The sequence below is a fragment of the Molossus molossus genome, unplaced genomic scaffold, assembly GCF_014108415.1.
Source record: "Molossus molossus isolate mMolMol1 unplaced genomic scaffold, mMolMol1.p scaffold_m16_p_1, whole genome shotgun sequence".
NCBI classification, from domain to species: Eukaryota; Metazoa; Chordata; class Mammalia; order Chiroptera; family Molossidae; genus Molossus; species Molossus molossus.
In genome coordinates, this window is record NW_023425344.1 from 76,915,737 (window position 1) to 76,941,343 (window position 25,607).

The 25,607-nt window shown below is 39.0% G+C and overlaps 1 protein-coding gene across 13 annotated transcripts in view; it reads left to right on the forward strand.

Moving 5' to 3' along the window:
- RAP1GDS1 (Rap1 GTPase-GDP dissociation stimulator 1) overlaps nt 1-21,682 on the forward strand; it is a 168,081-nt gene extending 146,399 nt beyond the window's left edge. For 7 of the 13 annotated variants that reach the window (XM_036255108.1, XM_036255117.1, XM_036255148.1 and 4 more), the window contains 2 exons: nt 1,032-1,160; nt 19,864-21,679. In XM_036255108.1, coding sequence (XP_036111001.1) covers nt 1,032-1,160; nt 19,864-19,991 — 257 coding nt within the window. In that variant the 3' untranslated portion in view covers nt 19,992-21,679. Of the gene's footprint in view, nt 1-1,031; nt 1,161-19,863 lie in introns of all 13 variants that reach the window. The other 6 variants (XM_036255166.1, XM_036255174.1, XM_036255097.1 and 3 more) reach the window with 3 other exon arrangements.
- The last annotated feature ends 3,925 nt before the right edge of the window (nt 21,683-25,607 follow it).

Here is a 25,607-nt window from a genome sequence, read left to right on the forward strand (position 1 = left end):
TCTTTTTAACTTGAATTTTGAGAATTCTTTATATATTCTAAAAATTTTATAGTTTACATTTTACACTTAAGTTTGTGATCCCCTTTGAGTTAATATGTGTATAAAGTATGTGGTTTATGTCAGAGTTCCTTTTTTTTTGCCAGCGGCTGTATGATTGCCAGCAACATTTGTTCAAGTTACTTTTCCTCCACTGAATTGATTTTGATCCCTGTCAAAGATCAGTTGAGCATAATTGTGTGGGTCTATTTCTGGGGTGCTGTATTCAGTTCCTGTGACCTATGTATCTATCAATCAATAAATACCATACTATCTTGATAACTGTGCTTGCTATATAGTGAGCCTTAATATTGGGTAAAAAGAATTCCTCCCATTTTAGTCTTATTTAATCAAAATTGTTTGCATCTTCTAGGGCCTGTGGCTTTTCATATAAATTTTAGTATAAGCTCATCTATTTTTTATAGAAAATCCTACTGGGATTTTGATAGGAATTAACATTCTTTATCTCTTAAAGATACAGCCCTGGCCGGTTTGGCTCAACAGTTAGAGCTTCCACCGACTGAAGGGTTGCAGGTTTGATTCTCTGTCAAGGGCATGCACCTGGATTGCAGGTTTGGTCACCGGCCCTGGTTGTGGTCATGTAGGAGGCAACCAGTTGATGTGTCGCTCCCCCTTCCTCCCTTCCTCTCTAAAAATTAATGGAAAAATATCTTCAGGTGAGGATTACAACAACAACAAAATACATACTGAAGTGCATATGGAAGAAATGTTGTGATTTATAAGATTTGCTCCAAAATAATTTGGGATGTATGAGAGTGGGTAGATGAAACAAGAGATATATGAAACAACTTGACCATGATAATTTATGAAGATGATAGTATATAGGGTATTATTGTACCATCTTCTCTGCTTTTATATATATTTAACAAAAGATTTTTAATTGCTTCATATTAAAAGAATGTTTTAATTCTAACTATTAGCTTAAACTCCTGAAATGTTTGCTGAAATTTAGCTCTACTTTTTTCATATTCTAGGCACTGCTGAGAAAGATCTAGAAAGCACTAAACTTGTACAGATTTTACACAAACTGCTAGCAGATGAGAGAAGTGCTCCTGAAATCAAATATAATTCTATGGTTCTGATCTGTGCTCTCATGGGATCCGGTAAGTATTTCTTCTATCATTTGATTTCTATCCATCAACATATGTTTGAGATTAATAAATATAGAGTAATAGTAAGTAGTGGCTTTGGGTTTAAAAAACATTAGAAATCAGTTTATGGCGGTTATAGTATTACTTTTACATTGAAAATATTCCCAAAACATTCTTACTATAGTTAAAACATTATATAGCAAATAGAGACAAAATCAATATTAAAAGTCAATACCTGTAAGTTTCATCAACCTGAAAATATTTTATATAAAGAACAAGTTCTGATTTTTTTTTTGTTTTATCCTCACCCGAGGACATTTTTTCATTTTTTGTTCAGATAGAGTGGGAGGGAGAGAGAGAGAGAGAGAGAGAGAGAGAGAAAAAAAAACATTGACCTGAAAGGGACACATTGAGTAGCTGCCACCCACACAACCAACCAGGGCCAGGAACAAATTGCAACCGAGGTACGTGCCCTTAGGGGGAACCGAACCCAGGTCTCTCTGGACCGCAGGCCAACGCTCTAACTGCTGAGCCAAACTGGCCAGGGCAAGTTCTGATTTTTTATACCATGATATTATTTAAGGAATTTTTTAAAGAACACATTGGTATATCTTGGTATGTGTTCCATGAACAATTGAAAAGTAAGTCTTCTACTGTTACTGGGTTGGAGTGTTCTTTAAGTGTCAGTTAGATCCTTTTGGTTGGTAGTGGTGGTGAGTTTTCTATATTCTTGCTGATTTTTCTAACTAATTATTCAATCATTGTTGAGAGAGGGGTAGTGAAGCCTTCAACTATAATGGTGGATTTATCCATTTCTCCTATCATTTCTATCAGTTTTTGCTTCACATATTTTGTAGTTCTGTGAGTAGGTACATATAACATTTAGGATCACTATTCCTTTCTAGTGGATTGACCTTTCTATCATTATGTAGTGTATTCTCTGTTTATTAATTTTCTTTGAAGTCTATTTTATCTAATATTGAAATAACTACTCCTACCTTCTTTTGAATAACAAACACCCTTTTCAAGTTTTAGTCTGCTATATCATTATATTTGAAGTACAAGACAGCATAATGTTGGGTTATATGTTTTTGTTTTTATTTAAGTATTGTGGGTATACCATGTTATATTAGTTTCATGTGTATAATATAGGAATTTGACTTTTTTTATACATTACAATGTGATCCATCATCGGTCACCATGTAAACTTATAACACTATTAATGATTATATTCCTGTTCACCTTTTTCACACACCCTCCCCTACACCCTCCCTCACACCCTCCCTCCTGGTTAACCATCCCTTTGATCTCTGTTTCTATCAGTCTATTTTTGTTTTGTTTTTAGATTCCACATATAAGTGAAACCATACAGTATTTGTCTTTCTCTGTCTGACTTATTTCACTTAGCATAGTACCATCTAGGTCCATCCACGTTGTCCACAAATGGCAAGATTATATTCTTTTTTATTGCCACGTAATATTTCATTGTATATAAATACCACATCTTCTTTATCCATTCATCTATCAGTGGACATCTAAGTTGCTCCCATGTTTTGGCTATTGTAAATAATACTCCAGTGAACAGGAGTTCAGGGTTCATGTTTTTATTTTTCAATTATAGTTGATATATAATATTATTAGTTTCAAGTGTACACCCCAGTTATTAGACATTATATAACATACTGTGTGATCATCCCGATAAATCTTGTACCCATCTGACACCATACATAGTTATTAAGATATTATTGACTATATTTCCTCTGCTGTACTTTACATCCTCATGACTATTCTGTTACCTCAAAGTTATACTTATTAATCCCTTCACCTTTTTCACCCAACACCTCATTCCCCTTCTGGCAACCATCAGTAATGTTCTCTGTATTTATGAGTCTGTTTCTTTTCTGCTTGTTCATTTATTTTGTATTTTAGATTCAATTGTTGACATATGTATTTATTGCCATTTTTTTCATATTTTTCTTTTTCTTAAAGAAGACCCTTTAAATTTTATTGTAATACTGGTTTGGTAGTGATGAACTCCTTTAGCTTTTTCTTGTCTGGGAAGTTCTTTATCTGTTCTTTGATTCTAAATGATAGCTTTGCTGGGTAGAGTAATCTTGGTTGTAGGTCCTTGCTTTTTATCACTTTGATTATTTTGTGCTACTCCCTGTGGCCTGCAAAGTTTCTGTTGAAATCAGCTAAGTCTCATGGGAGCCACCCTTGTTGGTCACTAACTGCTTTTCTCTTGCTATTTATAAGATTCTCTGTCTGTCTGTAACCTTTGCCATTTTAATTATAATGTGTCTTGATGTGAGCCTTTTTAGGTTCATCTTGTTTGGGACTCTCTGTGCTTCCTGGACTTGTATGTCTATTTCCTTCACCAGGTTAGGGAAGTTTTCCATCATCTTAAAAAATAAGTTCTCAGTTTCTTGCTCGCTCTCTCTTCTCCTTCTGGCTCCTACGTGATGCAAATGTTGGTAGGCTTAAAGTTGTACCAGAGTCTACTTACATTATTTCTTACTACTTTTTGCTGTTCTGATTGTGTGTTTTTTGCTTCTTTATATCTGGCTGGTTCTTTTTTTATGGTTTCCATGTCCTTTTTCATGCTGTTGAAGTTCTAAGTTCATTGAGCATCCTTATAATCAATGTTTTGAACTCTGCATCTAATAGATTGCTTGTCTCCATTTTGTTTAGTTTTTTTTCTGGAATTTTGTTATGTTCTTTCATTTGGGACATCTTTCTTTGTGTCCTCATTTTGGCAGCCTTCCTGTGTTTATTTTTTATGTATTTAATAGAGCAGCCTAATGTAATAGGTTTCCTGTATGGTCCAGTGGCACAGACACCCCATTCACCCGAATTTGGCACTCCAAATGTACCCTCCTATTGTAGTTGAGCCTTGATTGCTGGTGGGAGTGATTTACCACCATGCTGATTGACTGCTAGAACTGGATGCAACCACTGTGGGGGATTAGCTGTGCAGGGGCCCACACCATAGAGGAGGACTCACTTTAGTGGGACTCTGGTACCCACTGAGTCTATCCCTTGAATATGTCACTGTGGAGGTGGTTGGGTGGTGATGCTTCAACGTTGTCTGGGTATGCAAGCCAAGGTCAGCCACGACCTGTTTCTGCCCAGGGCCACCTAGCATGATCTACAAAGCAATCTGCAGATGACTACTTGTTCTGGGCTTGGAGATGCCCAGGAGATTTTAGGAAAGTCTGAAGCATAGTCAAGACAAGCCGTTTGTGTGGAAAAGCCACAGGAATCAGCTTGGGTGGACCCTCAAGCTGGTAGGCCATGGTCCTAGGAAATCACCAGGGCAGAGTGAATAGTGATAGCCAGGTTGATGGAGACTGAGATGTGGCTTCTTTATATCCTTAGTTGTAAGACATCCATTCAGCTAGATTTTAGGTTCTGAATGATAGTTGTTCTGTAGTTTAGTTGTATTTTTTATGTGATTGTGGGAGGATTTGAGTATCACATTTAACTATACCACCATCTTGATCAGAAGCCTTCATAGGGGTGCGTTTTGAATTAGTGTTTTTGTTTTCTTCAGCTAAATACCCAGAAGTAGAATTGCTGGGTTGTTTGGTAGATCTATGTTTAGTTTTTTGAGGAATTTCCATACTGTTTTCCATAGTTGTTGCACTAATTTGAAATCCCACCAACAGTTGCACAAGGATGTACTTTTTTCCCACATCCTTGCCACCACATGTTGACTTTTTTATAATAGCCATCCTGACTAGTATGAGGTGGTATCTCATTGTGGATTTATTTATTTTATTTATTTTTTTTTGTGGTATGTGCCCCTAGCAGGAACCGAACCAGGGACTCTCTGGTCTGCAGGCCAGCACTCAACCGCTGAGCCAAGCTGGCCAGGGCTCATTGTGTATTTAATTTACATTTCCCTGATGTTTAGTGATGTTGAGCATCTTTTCATGTGTCTGTTGGCCATTCATATTATATATCTTGTTTGGAAAAATGTCTTTTCATGTCCTCTGTCCATTTTTTAAATTTCATTGTTTCTTTTTTGTTGAATTGTATGAGTCTCATATATTTTGGATATCAACCCCTTGGATATGTCATTAGCAAATATAGTCTCCCATTCAGTAGGTTGTCTTTTCACTTCGTTGATGGTTTCCTTTTCAGAAGCTTTTTTTAACTTGATGAAGTGCCATTTGTTTCCTTTGCTTTATGGGAAATGTCCAAAAAAATACTACTCAGATTGATGCCAACTGGTTAACTGCCTTTTTTTTTTTTTTCCCCCTAGGAGTATTATGGTTTTAGGTCTTACATTTAACTATTTAATTCATTTTGAATTTTTTTGTGTATATTTAAAAAAGTAGTCTTTTCATTTTTCTGCATGTATCTGTCCAGTTTTCCCAGCACTATTTGTTGAGCAGACTGTTGTTACTCCATAGTATATTCTTATCTCCTTAATTGACGATATAAGTGGGGCCTTATTTCTGGGCTCTGTCTTCTGTTCCATTGATCTATGTGTCTCTTTTTATGCCAGTACCATACTATTTTGATTATTGTAGCTTTGTAATCTAGTATGAAAATAGGTACCATGATACCTCCCACTTTGTTCTTTTTTTTCAAGATTGCTTTGGCTATTTGTGTGTTTTGTGGTTCCATATAAATTTTAGAATTATTTTTTCTAGTTCTGAGAAGAATGTCATTGACATTTTCATAGGAATTGCATTGAATCTGTAGATTGCTTTGGGTTGTATGTTCATTTTAATGATATCTATCCTTCCATTTATTTAGGTCCTCTTCAGTTTCTTTCTTAAGTGTCTTATAGCTTTCACAGTATAGGTCCTTAATTTTTTTGTTTAGATTTATTCCTAGGTATTTTATTCTTTCTGATGCAGTTGTAAATGGAATTGCTTTGTTAATTTCTCCTTCTGATTGTTTACTAGTGTGTGGGAACACAATGGATTTCTGTATATTAATTTTGTATCCAGCCACTTTACTGGATTATCTTATTCTGTTAATTTTTTGGTGGATTCTCTGGGGTTTTCTATACATAATATCATGTCATCTGAAAATAGTGACAAGTTTGCTTCTTCTTTTCCCATTTGGATGACTTTTATTTCTTTTTCTTGTCTGATTGCTGTGGCTAGGACTTCCAATACCATATTGAATAATAGTGATGAGAATGGGTATCCTTGTCTTGTTCCTGATCTTAGAGGAAAAGCTTTCATCTTGTCACCATTGAATAGGATGTTAGCTGCAGGCTTGTCATATATTAAGAGATGTAAGTTTCTTCTATACCCACTGTATTGAACGTTTTTATCATAAATGGATGTTAAATTTTGTCAAATGCTTTTTTAGCTTCTGTTAAGACCATCATGATTTTTATTTTTGGTTTTCTTGATGTTGAACCATTTTTGCATATCTGGTATGAATCCCACTTGATCATGGTTTATAATCTTTTTAATGTACTGTTGAATTCAGTTGGCTAGTATTTTGTTGAGAATATTGGCATTTATGTTCATCAGGGATATTGGCTTGTAATTTTTTTTTTGGTAGTGTCTTTGTCTGGTTTTGGTATCAGGGTAATGCTGGCCTTGTATCTCCAAAATAAAAAAGCAGGGACTTGAATAGATATTTGTACAACCATATTTTCATAATGACATTATTCACAATAGCCGAAAGGTCCATTGATGGATGAATGGATAAACAAAATGTAATATATACATACAATGGCACATTCTGCCTTGAGAAGGAATGAAATTCTAACACATGCTACCATATGAATGAGCCTTAAAGATATTATCATACTAAGTGACAGACACAAAAGGACAAATACTGTATGATTCTACTTATATGAGGTACTTAGAGTAATCAAATTCAAAGACATAAAATAGAAGGGTGGTGTCAAAAGCTAGGGAGATAACATGATTGGGGAGTTATTGGTACAGAGAATGGAGCTTGAATTGAAAAGAAAAAAGGGTCTGGGGATGGATTGTAGATGATATTTGCACAGCAGCAATGTGAGTGTATTTAATGTCCCTGAACAGTATATTTAAAAATGTGTTAACAATTATGAACATGCTTGAAAACATGAAAAAACAGAATCTCGGCAAGGGAACTATTGAAGCAATGGAAATTTCACAACAAAAAATAAAAACTCAGTGGATAGGCTCAACAGCATAATGGAGGGGACAGAACAATACCCAATCTGAACAACAATAGAAATTATAAACTGGAAAAAAAAAATGAACAAAGCCTCAGGGACCCCTGGGATATAACTTAAGATCTCCCATTTGTGTCATTACAATCCTCGAAGAAGAGGAGAAATAGGGTAGGTCTGAAAAAATATATTAAAAACTTTTCATATTTAGCAGAAGATGTAGCCTACAGATTCAAGAAGTTGAGGAAATCTTAAACAAGATAACCCCAACCTTTGGAAAGCTAAAGACAAAAAAATATTGAAGGAAATAGAAATGATACCTTACCTACAAGTGAAAAACAAATAGGGAAATGGTACATTTTTTATAAGGAACCATGGAGGCCAGAAGTGGCATAGTATTTTTCAAGTGTTGAAAGAAAAGAACTGTTAACCTAGAGAAGATATTATTTAGAAATGGAGAAATGAAGACATTCTCAAATAGAGGAAGATGAAGAGAATTTGTCACTACTAGACTAGCCAGAAGGAATGACTAAAGGAAGTTCTTTAAACAAAAAGGGAATGTTTAAAGAAGAAATCTTGGACCACCAGAAAGAAGAATAGATATAGGGAAAATTTAGATAGACACAATACACTTTTCTTCTTGAGATTGTTTTGATAATTGAAAAAAAAATGTATGCCTAAAGTGGTTCTAAATGTATATAAAGGAAATATCTGAGACAAATATATTATGAGGAAGAATAACAAGACTAAAAAATGTTCAATCAAAAAAAAAAAAAGAATGTTCAATCCATAGGAAATAAGAAACAGAACAAAAAATGAAATTACAGACTTAAGCCATAATGGGTCTAAACACACCAAGTAAAAGAAATTGATAGAGTGGATTAAAACACATGACCATAGGGTGGTCCAAGATGGTGGCATACATAGATGCTCACCCCCTCCCAAGAACATATCAAATATATACCTATATTTAAAGCATTTCCTCCTGAAAGACAGCTGTGAGCCAATTGAACAACTTCTTCACAAAAAAAGAGAGTGACCACATAAGAAAAGTTGAGGAACTATAAGAGCTCTCCTGGAGCTGGAGGAACTGGTGAGTGCCATTGTTTACATTTGTCCTGAACATGGACAGCAAGTACAAGTTCCATCCAAGTATTCTGACTGACCTGCAGTGTTCCCAGCCATACCTCCTGGAGCTAACTCCAGCAAAACTTGGAGGGCATCATAGCATGCATACAAGTGGCTCCTCTACCTAGAGATTGATCCAGCAGGTACAGCAGGGTGCTGCTTTGCATACTCATTGGATAATGCATACATGGGTTCCTCTACCTGGAGAAAGTACAGAGCTAATAAAATCTTCAGTACCCACCTGCACGTCTATTCTGTCCAGAGAAGGTGCGGAAATAGTTGGGTACTACTGTGTGCTTATGTGGGACTGACCCTCCTGGAGAGGGTGTGGAGCTAGCAAGATGCTGTGGTACCCACCCACAAGGCTGTTCCCTGTAGAGTGAGTAGGGAGGTGCTGTTGTGCATAGGCACAGGGCTACCTCACCTGAGAAAGGGCAGACTTAGTAGGGTGTTGAGATGCAGAGTGACCCTGCCCTGCCAGTGGACAATTAAAGCAATATGGCACACAAGCAGGACTAAGCACATGAGAAGATTCATTGCCCAGAGAGGGAACAGAACCAGCAAAGTGAAGCTGTGTTCATGCAGGCCTGCCCTACCTGGAGATGGGGTGGTGCTGGTGGGTTGTGTTAAGATGCACACAAAGCAGCCCAGACTCTGCTCTGATCAAACAGTTAAAGGAACGGCACAACAAGAGTGCACCCACCAGCCCCATCTACATCAGCAGCCTCATCCAATTAGAAGGTCAAGGAAGCATGTACATATCAGGCTGTCCCACCTACAACCTACACACCTGCTCGCCAAAACTATTCAACACATTCTACAGAGACCACTCTTTCAAGACTGAGAGACACAGCTATTCTATCCAACTCATCAGAAGAAACACAAAGTCAAAACAAAATGTGGAGACAGAGAACATGCTCCAAATGGAGGAACTAGAAAAACCCTAATGAAATTGAGATAAGTAACCGGAAAGACAGGATAGTGGAAAACATCCAATCAGAACAGCAAAATGAAAAAAGAATTTTAATAGATAACATAGTAGAAGAGATTGCTGGGATAACATCAAGCATCTTACCATTCACAATGGAGAGATTCCAGAAGGAGAAAAGAGAGAGAAAGGGACCAAAAGAAAGAGTATTTGAAGAAGTAATGTCTTAAAACTTTCTTAACTGGGGAAGGAAACAGACATCCAGGTCCAGAAAGCACACAGAGTTTCAAACAAGATGAACCCAAAAAGACTCACATCAAGTCATTGTAATTAAAATGGCAAACGTTAAAGATAAAGAGACAGCCTTAAAGGCAGCAAGAATTAAGTCACTTATAAGGGAAACTACATAAGGCTGTCAGCTGATTTCTCAGAATTGGCTTTGCTGGTGAAAGATTTAAAGTACTAAAAGAACAGAATCTACAACCTAGAATATTACATCCACCAGGGTTATCATTCAGAATAGAAGGAAGACAAAGAGTTTCCCAGACAAGCAAAAACTAAAGGAGTTCACAACCACTAATCTGGTCTTACAAGTTAAAGGGTCTTTATGCAGAAAAGAAAAGGCCATATCCAGAAATAAGAAGATACAGGAAAGGGAAAAAAAATCTTACTGATAAAGGCAAATACGCAATAATCACAGTGAATCAGCCACTTAAAAAACTAATATGAAGGTATAAATAGTAGTAAAATTTACTATAACTACAATAATTAATCAGGAATTACACAAAACACAAAGATAGAAAACATGATGTCAAAAACAAAGAGTGGAGGGGGAGTGAAACTGTAGTGCTTTTAAAATTTGATTGAACTTAAATGCCTATTAGCTGAAAATAGACTGCTTTGGATATAGATGGATATATATGAATCTCCTGGTAACCACAAACCAAAAACATACATATACAAAAAAGGAAGAGAAAGGAATCCAAAACATGAAAGAAAATCAACAAATCAAAAGGAAAGAAATCAAGAAGAGTGGGACAGTGGAATAGAACAAAATGTCAATAAGCACTTGCCTAGCCCTGGCTGGTTTGGCTCAGCAGTTAGAGCATCGTCCCGCAGACCAGAGAGCCCTGGGTTCAATTCCCGCCAAGGACATGTACCTCGGTTGCAGTTTGTCTCCGGCCCCGGTTGGGGTTGTGTGGGTGGCAACCAGTCCATGTGTATCTCTCACATTGTTTTTCGCTCTGTTTGAAGATAAATGCAAAAATGTCCTTGGGTGAGGATTTTTAAAAAAGCACTTACCTATTAATAATCACTCTAGCCCTAGCCTGAGTGGCTCAGTTTCTTGAGTGGCATCCCATGCACCAAAAAGTTTGATTCCTGGACAGGGCACATGACCAGGTTGTGAGCTAGATCCCTGGTAGGGGTGCATGCAGAGGGCAGCTGATGTATGTTTCTCTCCCTTGCTCTCTAAACATCAATAAAAAAAATATTAAAACATAAATAATTAAATGTAAATGGACTAAATATTCAAATCAAAAGACATAGGGTGGCACACTGGATTTTTTAAAATTAATTTATTAATTTTTGTTACACGTTTCTCCTTTTCCCCCACTGATTCCCCCTCCCCCTCCCTTCCTGCCCTGTCCCTAGCTTTGTTGTCCATGTCCATTGTTCATGCACACATGCATATAAGTTCTGTGGTTTATCTCTCCCCCACCACCCTCTCTTCTGGGGATTGTCACAGGCTGGATTTTTTTTTTAAATGACATCAATTTGCTCCTTACAAGAGATTCACTTTAGATCAAAGACACACAGACTGTAAGTGAAGGGACGGAAAAAGATATTCCATGCAAATAGGAACAAAAGACTGGGGTAGCAATATTCCTATAAAACAAAAAGAATTCAAAGCAGAGAATGTAAGAAACAAAGAAGGATATTACAACATTTTATTTTTTTTCTATAATTTATTTATTTTTGTTACAGATGTTTCTCCCCCCCCCCCACTATTCCCCCCTCCCCGCCCTGTCCCCAGCTTTGTTGTCCATGTCCATTGTTCATGCATACATGCATATAAGTTCTGGGTTTATCTCTCCGCCACCACCCCATCTTCTGGGGATTGTCAGTCTGTGTACCCTACTTCCACGTCTCTGGGACTACCCCATTCCTCAGACTGTTATGTTCATTATATTCCACAAATAAGTGAGATCATATGATACTTGTCTTTCTCTGTTTGGCTTGTTTCGCTGAGGATAATACTTTCCAGGTCCCTCCATGTCGTCTCAAAGGATAAGAGATCTTTCTTTCTTATAGCTGCATAGTACTCCATTGTGTATATGTACCACTGCTTTTTTATCCATTCGTCTACCGATGGACATTTGGGCTGTTTCCAGATCTTAGCTATTGTAAATAGTGCTGCTACGAACTTGAGGGTACATATATTCTTTCTGATTGGTGTTTCAGGCATCTTAGGGTATATTCCTAGAAGTGGGATCACTGGGTCAAATAGCAATCCATTTTTTAAGTTTTTAGGTAACACCATATTGTTTTCCATAGTGGCTGCACCAGTCTGCATTCCCACCAGCATTGTACTAGAGTCCCCTTTCCTCCACACCCTCGCCAACACTTGTTGTTGGATGATTTGTTGATGGTGGCCATTCTGACAGGTGTGAGGTGATACCTCATTGTTGTTTTAGTTTGCATCTCTCTGATGATTACTGATGTTGAGCCTTTCTTCATATGTCTCTTAGGCATTTGTATGTCTTGTTTGGAGAGGTGCCTATTCAGCTCCTCAGCCCATTTTTTAATTGGGTTGTTTTCCTTTTGTTGTGTTGTATGAACACTCTAAATATATTGGAAATTAACCCCTTATCTGATATATCATTGGCAATTATGCTGTCCCATACAGTGGGTTGCCTTTCCATTTTGATGATTGTATCTTTTGCTGTGCAGAAGCTTTTGAGTTTGATGTAGTCCCATGTGTTCATTTTCTCCTTTGTTTCTGTTGCCTTAGGTGATGTATCAGTGAAAATTCTACTGCGTATGTCTGAAATTTGGTTGCCTACAGTTTATTCTAGGATTTTTATGGATTCATGAGTCACATTTAAGTCTTTTATCCATTTTGAGTTTATTCTTGTGTACGGTGTAAGTTGATGGTCTAGTTTCATCTTTTTGCATGTAGCTGTCCAATTTTCCCAACACCATTTATTAAAGAGGCTCTCTTTACTCTACTATGTGCTCTTGACACCTTTGCCAAATATTAATTCAGCATAATGTCTTGGGTCCATTTCGGAATTCTCTGTTCTGGTCCACTGGTCTATATGCCTGTTCTTGTGCCAGTACCAGGCTGTTTTGATTACAGTGGCTTTGTAGTATAACCTGAAATCTGGTAATGTTATCCCTCCTACCTTGTTCTTCTTTTTCAAGATTGCTGTGGCTATTCAGGGTCTTTTTTGGTTCCATATGAACTTTTGAAGTATTTGTTCTAGTTCTGTGAAGTATGTCATTGGTATTTTGATGGGGATTGCATTGAATCTATAGATTGCCTTGGGTAATATGGACATTTTAGTGATGTTAATTATTCCAATTTACGAACAAGGTATGTGCTTTCACTTGTTTATATCTTCCTCTATTTTTTTTTTTTTCCAATGACCTGTAGTTTTCTGCGAATATGTCCTTTATTTCTTTGGTTAAGTTTATTCCTAGGTATCTTAATTTTTTGGCCGCAATGGTAAATGGGATTGGTTTTTTTTTAGTTTCTTTTTCTGTGAGTTCATCATTGGTGTATAAGAATGCCGTTGATTTCTTGACGTTAATTTTGTATCCTGCTACTTTGCCAAATTCATTTATTAAGTCTAGTAAATTTTTGATGGAGTCTTTGGGGTTTTCTACGTATAGTATCATGTCATCTGCAAATAATGACAGTTTCACTTTCTCCTTTCCTATTTGGATTCCTTTTATTTTTTCTTCCTGATTGCTGTGGCTAAGACTTCCAGTGCTCTGTTAAATAAGAGTGGCGAAAGTGGGCATCCTTTTCTTGTTCCTATTCTTAAAGGAAATGCTTTTAATTTTTGCCCATTGAGTATGTTATTGACTGTAGATCTCTCATATATGGCCTTTATTATGTTGAGATATGATCCCTCTATTCCCAGATTGCTGAGCGTTTTTATCAGAAATGGGTGCTGGATTGTAGTGAATGCTTTTTCAGCGTCTATTTTCAGCATCTATATGATCATATGATTTTTATCTTTCATTTGGTTTATGTGGTGTATCACATTTACTGATTTGTGAATATTGTACCAGCCTTGCATCCCTGGGATGAATCTCACTTGGCTATGATGAATAATTTTTTGATGTATTGCTGGATCCGATTTGCTAGTATTTTGTTCAGGATTTTGACATCTATGTTCGTCAGGGATATTGGTCCGTAGTTTTCTTTCTTTGTAGTGTCTTTTTCTGGTTTTGGAATTAGAATTATGCTGGCCTCATAAATGAGTTTGGAAGTCTTCCATCTTCTCAAATTTTTTGAAATAGTTTGAGGAGAATGGGTGTTAGTTCTCTTTTGAATGTTCAGTAAAACTCCCCCGTGAAGCTATCCGGGCCTGGGCTTTTGTTTGCTGGGAGAGTCTTGATTACATCTTCAATTTCTTCTGTTGTTATTGGTCTGTTCAAACTTTCTATCTCTTCCTGGTCCAGTTTTGGGAGACTATGTGTTTCTAGAAATTTGTCCTTTTTGCTTAGATTGTCGAATTTGTTTCCATATAATTGTTCATAGTAGTTGTTAACAATCTTCTGTATTTCTGTGGTATCAGTTGTTACTTCTCTTTCATTTCTGATTTTGTGTATTTGGGTTGTCTCTCTTTGTTCCTTGGTTAGTCTAGCTAAGGGTCCATCAGTCTTGTTTATCTTTTCAAAGAATGAGCTTTGTGCCCTGGCCAGTTTGGCTCAGTGGTTAGAGCGTCGGCCTGCGGTCCAGAGAGACCCGGGTTCGGTTCCCGCTAAGGGCACGTACTTCAGTTGCAGTTTGTCCCCGGACCTGGTTGGTCGTGCGGGTGGCAGCCACTCGATGTGTCCCTTCACGTCGATGTTTCTCACTCTCTCTCCCTTCCTCTCTCTCCCTCCCATTCTATCTGTACGAAAAATGGAAAAATATCCTCGGGTGAGGATAAAAAAAGAATAAAGAAAAAAAGAATGAGCTTTGTTTCATTGATCCTTTGAATTGTTGTTTTGGTCTCCATGTCATTTATTAATGCCCTGATCTTGACTATTTCCTTCCTTCTACTTGCTCTGGAGTTTTCTTTTTGTTTGCTTTCTAGTTCTTTAAGTTGTGAGGTTAGATAGTCAATTAGAAATTTTTTTTGCTTCTTGAGGTAAGCCTGTAGTGCTATGAACTTCCCTCTCAGAACTGCTTTCGCTACATCCCATAACTTTTTTGTTGTGTCTTCATTTTCATTGATTTCCAGGAAGTTTTTAATTTCTTCTTTGATCTCCTCGGTAACCATTGTTGAATAACATGCTATTTAGCCTCCATGTGTTGAAATGTCTTTGCATGTTCTTGTTGCAATTGATTTCTAGTTTTATGCCATTGCGATCTGAGAAGATGCTTGATATGATTTCAGTCTTCTTGAACTTGTAGAGTTTATGCCGTAACATGTGCTCTATCTTTGAGAATGTCCCATGTGCACTTGAGAAGAATGTGAATTCTTCAGTTTTGGGGTGTAGTTCTCTGTAGATATCTACTAACTCCATTTGTTCTAGTGCTTCATTTAGTCTCTGTTTCCTTGCTGATTTTTTGTCCAGATGGTCTATCCAGAGATGTGAGTGGGGTGGTGAAGTCCCCTGCTATGATTGTATTGCTGTTGATTTCTCATTTGAAGTCCTCCAGAAGATTTTTTTTTTTTTTTTTTTTTATCCTCACCCGAGGACATTTTTCCATTTTTTGTACAGATAGAGTGGGAGGGAGAGAGAGGAAGGGAGAGAGAGTGAGAAACATTGACGTGAAGGGACACATCGAGTGGCTGCCACCCGCACGACCAACCGGGGCCGGGGACAAACTGCAACCGAAGTACGTGCCCTTAGCGGGAACCGAACCCAGGTCTCTCCGGACCGCAGGCCGACACTCTAACCGCTGAGCCAAACTGGGCAGGGCCTCCAAAAGATTTTTTATATATATTGGTGCTCTTATATTGGGTGCATATATGTTTACAAAGGTTTTATCTTCCTGTTGGATAGATCCTTTTAAGATTATGTAGTAGCCTTCTTTGTCCCTAGTTATGGCCTTCATTTTGAAATCTACTTAATCACATATGAGTATTGCTACCCCAGCTTTTTATTCCCATCCTTTCACTTTCAACCTATGTGAGTCTTGCTTTCTTATCCAGTCAGCTACTCTGTGTCTTTTTATCGGAGCATTCAAACCATTCACATTTAAGGTGATAATTGATATTTACTAATTTATTGCCATTTTTGTTTAGTGTGGTTCTGTTTTTCTTCCTATTTCTTCTACTAATTACAGCAGTCCTTTTAGCATATCTTGCAGTGCTGGTTTGGTGTTAATATATTCCCTTAGCCTTTTTTTTTTGTCTGGAAAGCTCTTGATTTGACCTTCTATTTTGAATGATAGCCTTGCTGGATAGAGTAGTCTTGGATTCCGATCCTTTTTCTTTTTTTTTCATGACCTTGATTACTTCATGCCACTCCCTTCTGGCCTGTAGTGTTTCTGTTGAGAAGTCAATTGAGAGCCTTATGGGATTTTCTTTGTAGGTAACTTGTTGCTTATCTCTTTCTGCCTTTAGGATTCTCGCTTTGTCTTTAATTTTTGGCATTTTAATTACTATGTGTCTTGGTGTGGGCCTGTTTGGGTTCTTCTTACTTGGGGCTCTCTGTGCTTCTTGAACTTGAATGCCTTCTTCCTTCACCAAGTTAGGAAAGTTTTCTGTCACTGTTTCTTCAAATATATTCTTTAACACTTGCCCATTTTCTTCCTCTTCGGGGACTCTTATGATGCGAATGTCATTATGTTTCCAGTTGTCCCACAGTTCTCTTAAGCTGTCTTTCTATTTTTTAATTGTTTTTTGTTTTTTTTTTTCTGATTGGTTGATTTTTTTTCTACCTTGTCTTCTAATTCATATTCGGTCTTCAGCTTCCTCTACTCTGCTGGTTAGTTCTTCCAATGTGTTATTAGTTTCTGCTATGTCATTCTTCATTTCAACTTGGTTGGTTTTCAGTGCTCATGGTGCTGATGTCCTTACTCATGCTGTTGAGCTTCCTCGTGATCATGGCTCTGAACTCTACCTCTGATAATTTGCTTAGCTGCATTTTATTTATCTCATCTTTGATAGAGTTTTCTTGTTCTTTCTTTTTGGATTTGTTTTTTTGTTTCACCATTTTGGCTATCTCAGTGGGGTTTGGAGCCTGCCAAATTATCCCTGTGGGTGTTGGTGTTCTGCTGTTTGTGGCTCCCCCTGCTGGGTTTGGATGAGCGTTGGGTTTCCCATATTAAACACCACTGTCAAGTCTTACTTTCCTGGGTAGATTTGCAAGCCCAGGAAAGGTTCCGTTATCCTCTAGCTTTCTCTTGGTGGCTGGTAGTCTCAGTTACTCAGTACCTTGGAATGTAGTCCTGGTGTTCTGCCTAAGAGGTTTTCCAGAGGGTGGGATAGTGCTGCTTGTTAATGAGCCTCAATTTGCACTTCTTTCCCTCACCTTGGAGGGGCTGAATCTCCGAGGGGGTTGCTGCTACTTTTCCCTATAGCTCTGGGAAGGAGCACACTTGCCACCGTCCTTTGTGGCTGCAGCTCTGCAAAAATTCTGAGTGCCCTCCATATCCCGGTGGTCCCCACAGAGTTTCAGCCCCGTCTGCGGTAGCCTTCAGGTGAGTGGCTGTGGCTATTTTAAGGCTGTGTCCCGGCTCTCTGGGCTGTGGAGCGGGCTTGGTCTCTATTCCCCAAGGGCGCTGCTCACAGCTAAGACTGCTGCTATGGGCTCCCGGCCTGCCACCCTCTCGCACCTCTGCAGATCCTACCAGTGTCCCTGGTTATATGGTCTTATCCTGGTGCTTATTTGGAGGATTTGTCTTTATTTTAGTTGTATTTCCCATTTGGTTTTAGGAGATAGTCTGTGTAGCTTCTTTTCATTCCGCCTCCATTTTTACATCCTCTATGCCTATCTTGTGAGAAGCTGGGTTGCACAGGCCTCTCTGGTGCCCCCACACCCTGCAGGTCCTGAGGGTGGGCAGCTGGATCACACCAGTCTCTCTCGGGCTCCAGCTTCCCACTCTCGTGAGCTGCTGGACCGCACAGGCCTCTGTGGAGCCCCAGGTCCCACCGCTGGTGGCTGGGGAGTGCTGCTGCCCCCTGGGGGTCAACTCCTGCCCAACTTTTGCTGTAGTTTTTGGGGATGGGTCTCACCTGCTGGTCAGTGCTTCTGCTCCCTGGGGATGGATGTCTGTTCCCCAGCCTCTGTTGCTGGGGGTCTATCTGGACTCTGATGGGGCTGCTACTATGGGGGATGGTGCTGGGCTCCGGGCTGTCTGTGGCTTCTGCAACCAGCACCTTGGCAGCTCCACTACTGTGCACTGGTCTGTGTTGACACAGAGTGTCCACAGGTCCGATGGTGCCAGGTGCACTGGTGGCTCAGTTGCTGGGCCCCAGTCGCTCCCACTGCCTCCTCCCAGGGAAGACCCGGGATCTTCCAAAGTGGTGGGACCTCCCCGTGGTGCAGAGAGAAGCGCCCTGAAGGGCCACTTATCGAGGAGCCTCCCGTCCACAGCACAGGAACCTTCTGCTCCATGTCTCTGCACTGCTCGGGTTTGGTCATCCACCTTCACGTCCACTCACACTCTCTCAGGTCCTGCCTGCCACCATCTTGACTAGTTTGGACATTTTAATGGGGATATTACATCATTTTAAAGGGTCAATCCAAGAAGAGGATAAAACAATTGTAAATATTTGCAACATAAGACCATACAAGTATATAAAGCAAATGTTAATTGTCCTAGAGGCAGAAATTAATGATTATACTATAATAGTTAGGGACTTTAATACTCAAGTTACCTTAATGAATAGATCATTCAGAGAGAAAATTAATAAGGAAATAATAACTTTAAATGCCATTGTTGTTACATTGGAGGAGTTATTTATATGTGTTGGATGTTAATCCCTTATTGGATATATGATTTGCAAATATTTTCTCCCCTTCCCTGGGTTACATTTTCACTCTGTTGATAGTATTCTTTCATTTACAGAAGTTTTAAATTTTGATAAAGTCCGGTTTACCTATTTTTCCTTTTGTTACCTGTGCTTTTAAGGTGCATGTCTAAGAAATCATTGCTAAATTCATTGTCATGAAGTTTCCCCTTGTTTTCTTTTAAGAGTCTTATTGTTTTAGCTTACATTTAATTTTTTATTATGATGTAAGGGTTTAACTCCATTGTTCTGCTTGTGGATATTGAATTTTCCCCACACTATTTGAAAAGACTCCTTTCCCCATGGAATGGTATAGACACCCTTGTTAAAAAATCATCTGACCACATAATGAGATTTTATTTCTGGGCTCTCTGTTCTATCCCATTGGTCTATATATCTCTCTTTATACCATCACTATACTGTTGTAATAATTGTAGCTTTTTAGGAAGTATGAGACCTTCAGCTTTGTTTCTCTTTAAAACTATTTGGATATTCAGTCTCTTGAGATTTCATACGAATTTTAGAATGGATTTTTCTATTTTAACTAAAAACATTACTTCTAGTTTTATACCTCAATCTCATTAAAGTAAACACATCACCCAGCCGGTGTGGCTGTTGAGCGACAACCCTTGCACCAAGAGGTCGCTGGTTTGAATACCGGTCAGGACATGCCCCGGTTGTGGGCCAAATCCCCAGTGGGGGTGTGCAGGCGGCGGCCAATGGATGTTCTCTCATCAATGTTTATCTCTCTCTAAAAAATGAAAAGGAGAAAAAGGGTAAACACATCAATTTGAGGAATAGTGATTGCTTTAAACTTAACTGGATCTCAGTCTTTCCATGTAGTAGTTCTCATGGTCTTAAGAGGTCTGTATTTTCCTGTAACTGAGGGTAAATAGAGCAAAAAAAGCCAGAAAGAGGAAGATATAGGCAATTTAAAAGGGAACCCAGTGTCACAGAAATTTGTTGAAAGGATGTGTAGTATAACTTTTTTTATTTGCCATAAAATTAATTTGAAACAGATCTAAGATTTTTCTGTAATTCGTGAGCTTTCATATTTGACCTATATAACTAAACCTTGAGATCATATAATGGGCTGTGTTTAATTATAACTTATTACCCTAATCAACCTGAGACTGTAAAACTTGACATCTGATTTATCTTTCTATTAACGTGGCAAGTAAAGGTTCTGATTTTTTAATTATTATTATAACATATCTCTAAAGAAGACCTTTCTAGGCTACTGCTGTGTCTTCTTCCAGAATTGTTCCTAGTTTTATGGTATTGTCCAAATAAACATTTTGGATATATGTATCTGTTATATTGGCTTTTGTCTTCCAGAATCTCTACACAAGGAAGTACAGGATTTGGCCTTTCTAGATGTTGTATCCAAACTTCGCAGTCATGAGAACAAAAGTGTTGCCCAGCAGGCCTCTCTCACAGAGCAGAGACTTACTGTGGAAAGCTGAGACCTGCCCTCCCTGATACATGGCATCCTCCTCATCTGGTTTCCCTTTGTCCTCCATCCAGCTGCCTCTTCTGCTCCATTCTCTTCCATATCACTCGTGCATGCGTGTAATGTTTCAATACTAATTGAAGAATTCTGTAGGTACCTGCCCAATAAGATTTCTAAACCCATAGTTAGTGTGAACACGAATTTGTCAAAAACAAGTCTCCACCCATAACTGTTCTCTTGTATTCCTGTTGCTTGAGCTACATTAAGTAGAATGTGCATGTTATAGTCCTATGATGATGTTAACTTGGTACTACATAATGACTTGCTCCTCACACTTGGCAAACTATATAATAATGTACTGGTAAATTAGAAAGAAGCAAGAATGCAGCAGGATCTGTCTAGCTTATTAGAGATGATATTGAATAGTAAAAATAGCTCCATTTTTTGGTGCTTGGTAAGCACAGTGACCAAAAAACTGTATGGCTGTTCATTCATTAGTCTTACCTACTAATGTCAAACTCATGGTACCTAGAGTTAAATAAAATCCAGTGCTCTCACTCTTTACCCTATGGTTTCTCCTTCTTCCTAACTATGTAGACTCTGGAAACTTTCAGAAACTTGGCAGAACTTACGCGGGTTTTAATTTCATGTATAAATGGCTATCCTCAGTAGTAGCCTGATGTTGAAAACATTGGTAGTTTTCAGCATGAAACTAAGGGATTGAAGAATCTATTACACTAGTACATCTTGGTTTTGGGGGGGAGCTGTATTTTAGATTCTGCTTATATGTATAGTTTCACCTCAGAACTTTTTCCATCAGTGAATCAGGGTTATCCAACACTTGTCTTTAAAAGTCACTTTGGCATTTGTTTTCAAGAAAATTGAGTATAGCTTATTGGAGACTGGATTTTTTTTTTCCTGTTTTTCATCATTCAGCTCAAAAGCAAGAGGTTTCTTCTCATAGCCCTTTTAAATCTTATATTAGAACTAACAGGACATGGGGGGGAAATTAAGAAATAACTTTGTCTAGACTCAAGAAAGGAAGCAAGTTATAAAGCCATAGTAGCCAGTCCAGTTCATTCTGCAGACGTTCTCGTCCCAGTGGGGTTAGAGTTTCCTGCCTGCACGTCCCACAGAGAACTGCAGCCGATCTTACAGGCTCTCAGAAAAGGTGACAGCGCGGACTCTGGACAGGAGCAACCCTCCTTGGAGACACACTGTACTCTTCACTGCCACTTCTACCACCAAATGAATTTTTAGAGCTTTGAAACACAGTCTTTGTAAATTAATTCAAAACATCCTGTGACTTACCTGCCTTCTCCCCATGCCCAAGTTTGACCAGCACTGGCTGAAAGTAGAATGAGTTCCAGTACGGAAGGACTGCAGGACAGAATGGGCAGCCAGGAGTACAGAGGCGCCCTCCTGTCCAACGTGAGATGGTGCACATCTCTAGGGTGATCGAAGTGGGATCACTGACTCTGAAATAGCTATAATTCAAGGAAGTTAAAACCCCAAATGGAGGTAAAGAACCCTTTGACTGATTATTCCCTTTGGTGCCCAAGAAAGGGACTGTTACATGCTCCACTTGCCATAAGAATGATTTTGTCTTCTCCTGGGCTGGATAGTGGACTATATTTTATTATAGTTTTGAAAGACATCTGTAATGTTGCATAATAGACTGTCCATATTAATAACTAAATAAATTGTATATCAAACTGTAATGGCATCATTTGGTTTGTTCGTATATTTTACTTCTATTTTCATTTCCTAGAACAGCACTTACTCATTGTTGGTGCTCAATAAGTATTTGTTGAATGAATTCCTATTTCCACGGAACTTCTATACTGCCTAAACAAATTCTAGATAGACTGCTAGCGAAATTGAGATTAAGGTATTTGTCTGACTTCACTGAATTTTTTTTTATGGAAAGATCCATCCTTGTTAAAAAGCATTTTATAGAAAATCTCAGAACAAATGCATCCCAAAGTCACAGATTTGAGAGAAGCCACCATGTGGGCCAGCTGCCAGCATCAGTTTGCTGATATGCTAGAAACTCTTGCCTCCAGCAAAACAACGTGCAGTTCAAGTCACCAGTTCTGCCGAGAGACCAGAAGGCTGTGCCCTGTGGTGACAGGTCCACCACACTGAGTGATACGCTGCTATGCCAGGCAGTGGGTAGGAGCCCACAGACAGTACTGTCCTTTACCTCCTAAGGCTTAATAGAGGCTACCTTTAAATTAGTTTGCTGCCCACTAAGAGTGCATCCTAAGGTAGAGAATGGCAGGAGCAGCACCACAAAGCTTGAATTATCACCTTGTGCCAGGACTAGAACACAGATGAAAAGCAAAAAAGCCAGCACAGAGAGGGAAGATGTCTGAGCAAAATGCACTAGAATGTCCCCTCTCTCCCAGTGGCATTAGCTCCTTGGAATCCTGTTAACCTTCACCCAAATAGTAACCTTGTTATACTCAAAGCCAAATTGATTAAATACTGGCCCATAATCCAGTGTTTCCCATGTTAAAACCTGCTTTGCACGTACTGATAACAATGGAGATGTGGAACAACATTTCTCGGTTCCAAAACGATTTCCTCTTGGATGGAATAGAATGCAGCTCTCAGATATAAGCATTAGTGTGAAGGGTTCTGAGAAACCCTGCATGTGAACATTTAAAAAAGAAATGCTCTTTGGTATCATTAGAAGGCATATTATCTAGTTCTGCTGAACATATGGGGTGAAGATGCGTATTACTTAGGTAATCATTACCCTTTATACCCAGCTGTTAATAGAACCAGTACGCTTAAAAGCCACTTCTTTACTCCAGGAAGACGTACCATTTGAATTATACAAGTGTCTATTAAAAAGCACTTAATGATATTTGGGATGAATCTTCATAGCTGTAACCAGGAAAATTGAAGTGGTTCCCTCCTGCCTCCCAAAGATTGAGATCTCTTACTTTACATACCTACGTGCATAATTATATATATACTGTGTAGTTTCACAGATTCACGTTTTATAGGTGTGTCTGAAGTGTGATATTTCAAAAGTGTGATAGGTGCAAAGCACGAGGTCTTTGGATACCGTCTGATGCATATAACATCCTGGTTCTGCTCGTCACCAAATGACTTACGCTCTGGGCCTTTCTCATTGGTATGATGAGTTTAATAATCCCCACTTACCAGTGTCTCTGTGACAACTGAAACTTAGAAGTTGAAGGTAAAATTGGATGGAACTGTGACACCTTGTGGCCTAAACTACACTCCCTTGTCCCCCCTGCAGGATTCCCAGCAAAAGGAATTCAAAGAGCCAGATGGGAGACAGTATGTCTAGTAATAGTTGAGAAGCACTCGGTTATCAGTGCAGAATGCATAACCCCTTGCTTCCCTCCCCTAGAGACCAAGATGGCCAGCTCTGCAGGGCAAGACTTGCATGTGGGTCCCCATGAGTACTTCCTCTTCCTGTCTCAGGTCTCCTCATCTGTCAGGGGGGAACCACAGCAGCAGCTCGGTAATCTTAGATTTTATCGTTACTAAGTCGATCTTCCTAAAGCTGTGGTATTAGGAGTTTTTTCCTCAATGTAGAAACAAAACAACCCCCCTTCCCGCTTTCAGTGCCGCCCAGTTATTTTTCAGTATATATACCTTTTTACATACATACCTGTTCGTGTATGTCTTTGTCTTAAGGAAAATGGTATGTGTTTTGCAGGCTGTTCTCTGCATCCTCTAAGAATCCACCTGTGATGGGCTGTTTGTCATTAGGCATCTCGACTGGACAGGCAGAGTCCCTTTCATGGTGGAGGTTCCCAAGGGTGACTGTTCTTCACATACCATGAATGGTCAGCTACAGCTTTTGAAGGAAAAGAATGAGCCTTGCTTGGAATTTATGCTCCTTTCTAAATTTAACTAATTTCTTATTCTTTCCTTCATAGTTGACAAAGTTCATTATTTATTTCCTTATCCTCACTTTGATTCTCTCTAGAAAAAAAGAAAAACTTTTACCAAAACTGTCTAGCTATGGCCACAGAGATTAATGACATTTCAAAAATGGACCTTATACTCCTATTTATAACACTAGATAGGAACTTAGTGTAATGACCATTCATATACTGGAACCCATTATAATTAGACCAGACTTAGGCCATGTGGGTATTGATACCCACAATTCTCCTCTTGTTCGTTCCCTCAGTCCCTTACTTTCCTACTGCGATGTCACATTTGTCCAAAGAGAGGTGTAGATGGTGTCCCACTTCCTAAGGAAACCAGAGGGTCAGAGTGGGGTATGAACCACCCTGTTCTCACAAGCGACCTCACTGGTTTCTCTGGTCCCCAACGTGATCAATGCAGCTTTCAAGGAAGTAGGTGGAGCCAGTCGAGCGGCTGAGGCATGGAAATGGGGGCTCAGGGGAGAAGTGACTTGAATCAAATACTCTATACATGGCTTTCACCTTCACCCCCGACCTCAGAACACATTTTTGGAATGTGTCCATGCTCGGAGATCTGTGGGTTTTCTGGTAGGCAGGTGCACAATGTTATTTTAATCTGTTTAGTCATATAGAGTTAAATCTACATTCAGTGGTGTGTAGAACTTCATAATGTTTCATTGGTTTTGGTCACATATAGAGAGAATTTTCCATTTCAGGATTAGGTTGTAAGAAAATTAGCTAGTTTTTTTAATTCTCAAGGAAACATAAAACCTAATTCTGTCATACTTTGAAGTCTCCTTGTTTCAGGTTTGGAATTTTTTTTTTAATTAAAGAATTTTAAAGGTCTTTATTGGATTTGTTATCTTAAGATAAAAAATTCTAAAGCCTTAACCCAGACTTCCAGTATATAAACTTTAAATGTAACAACAGATCTTTTAATAATATATATACAATCTATTTTCAAGTGAAATTGAGAGACATCACTTACGGTCCCAGTAGTTACTTTGTCACTTACTGATTCCCAAGAATCCTGAAGAATTCTGAGGAAAAGAAATTCTGAGTGTACCCTCAGATTACTGTCAAAACTATATCCGTATATGAGCACTCACTTTGAATTTTATGACCATATCTACTTGGTTAGTTGGTTTGTCTTTGAAAGGCTGCCACGTCCAGAATAGAGCTAGGCCCTCCGCTGGGCCACTGCCCTCATGGTTCCCTGCACTCAGAGGAAAACCCTGATAGACGTTTCACTGTGCTCTCCCGAGGTCAGCATCGCCCGCCACGAGGCCCAGAGGTCAGCCAGCTATTGACCTTGTCCTCCTCTCAGAGCTACTGGGCTCAGCTTCACGGGGCTCAGTCCTTCTCCATGTCTAGCACAGGCACATTAGACAAATACCTATAATTACTGAGAACTCAGGAAGGAGTGGAAGGTTGAAGCATACTTTAAGATAATATAAAGCCTTGCCCGGCTGGTGTGGCTCAGTGGTTGAGCGCTGACCCACGCACCAAGAGGTCGCCGGTTCGATTCCCGGTCAGGGCACATGCCCAGGTTATGGGCCCTATCCCCAGTGCGGGGCATGCAGGAGGCAGCCAGTCGATATTCTCTTTCATGGATGTTTCTATCTATCTCTCCTCCCTCTAAAAATCTGTAAAGACAAAATATTAACAAAATAATAATAAGATAATATATAGCCATGAAGATTGCAACT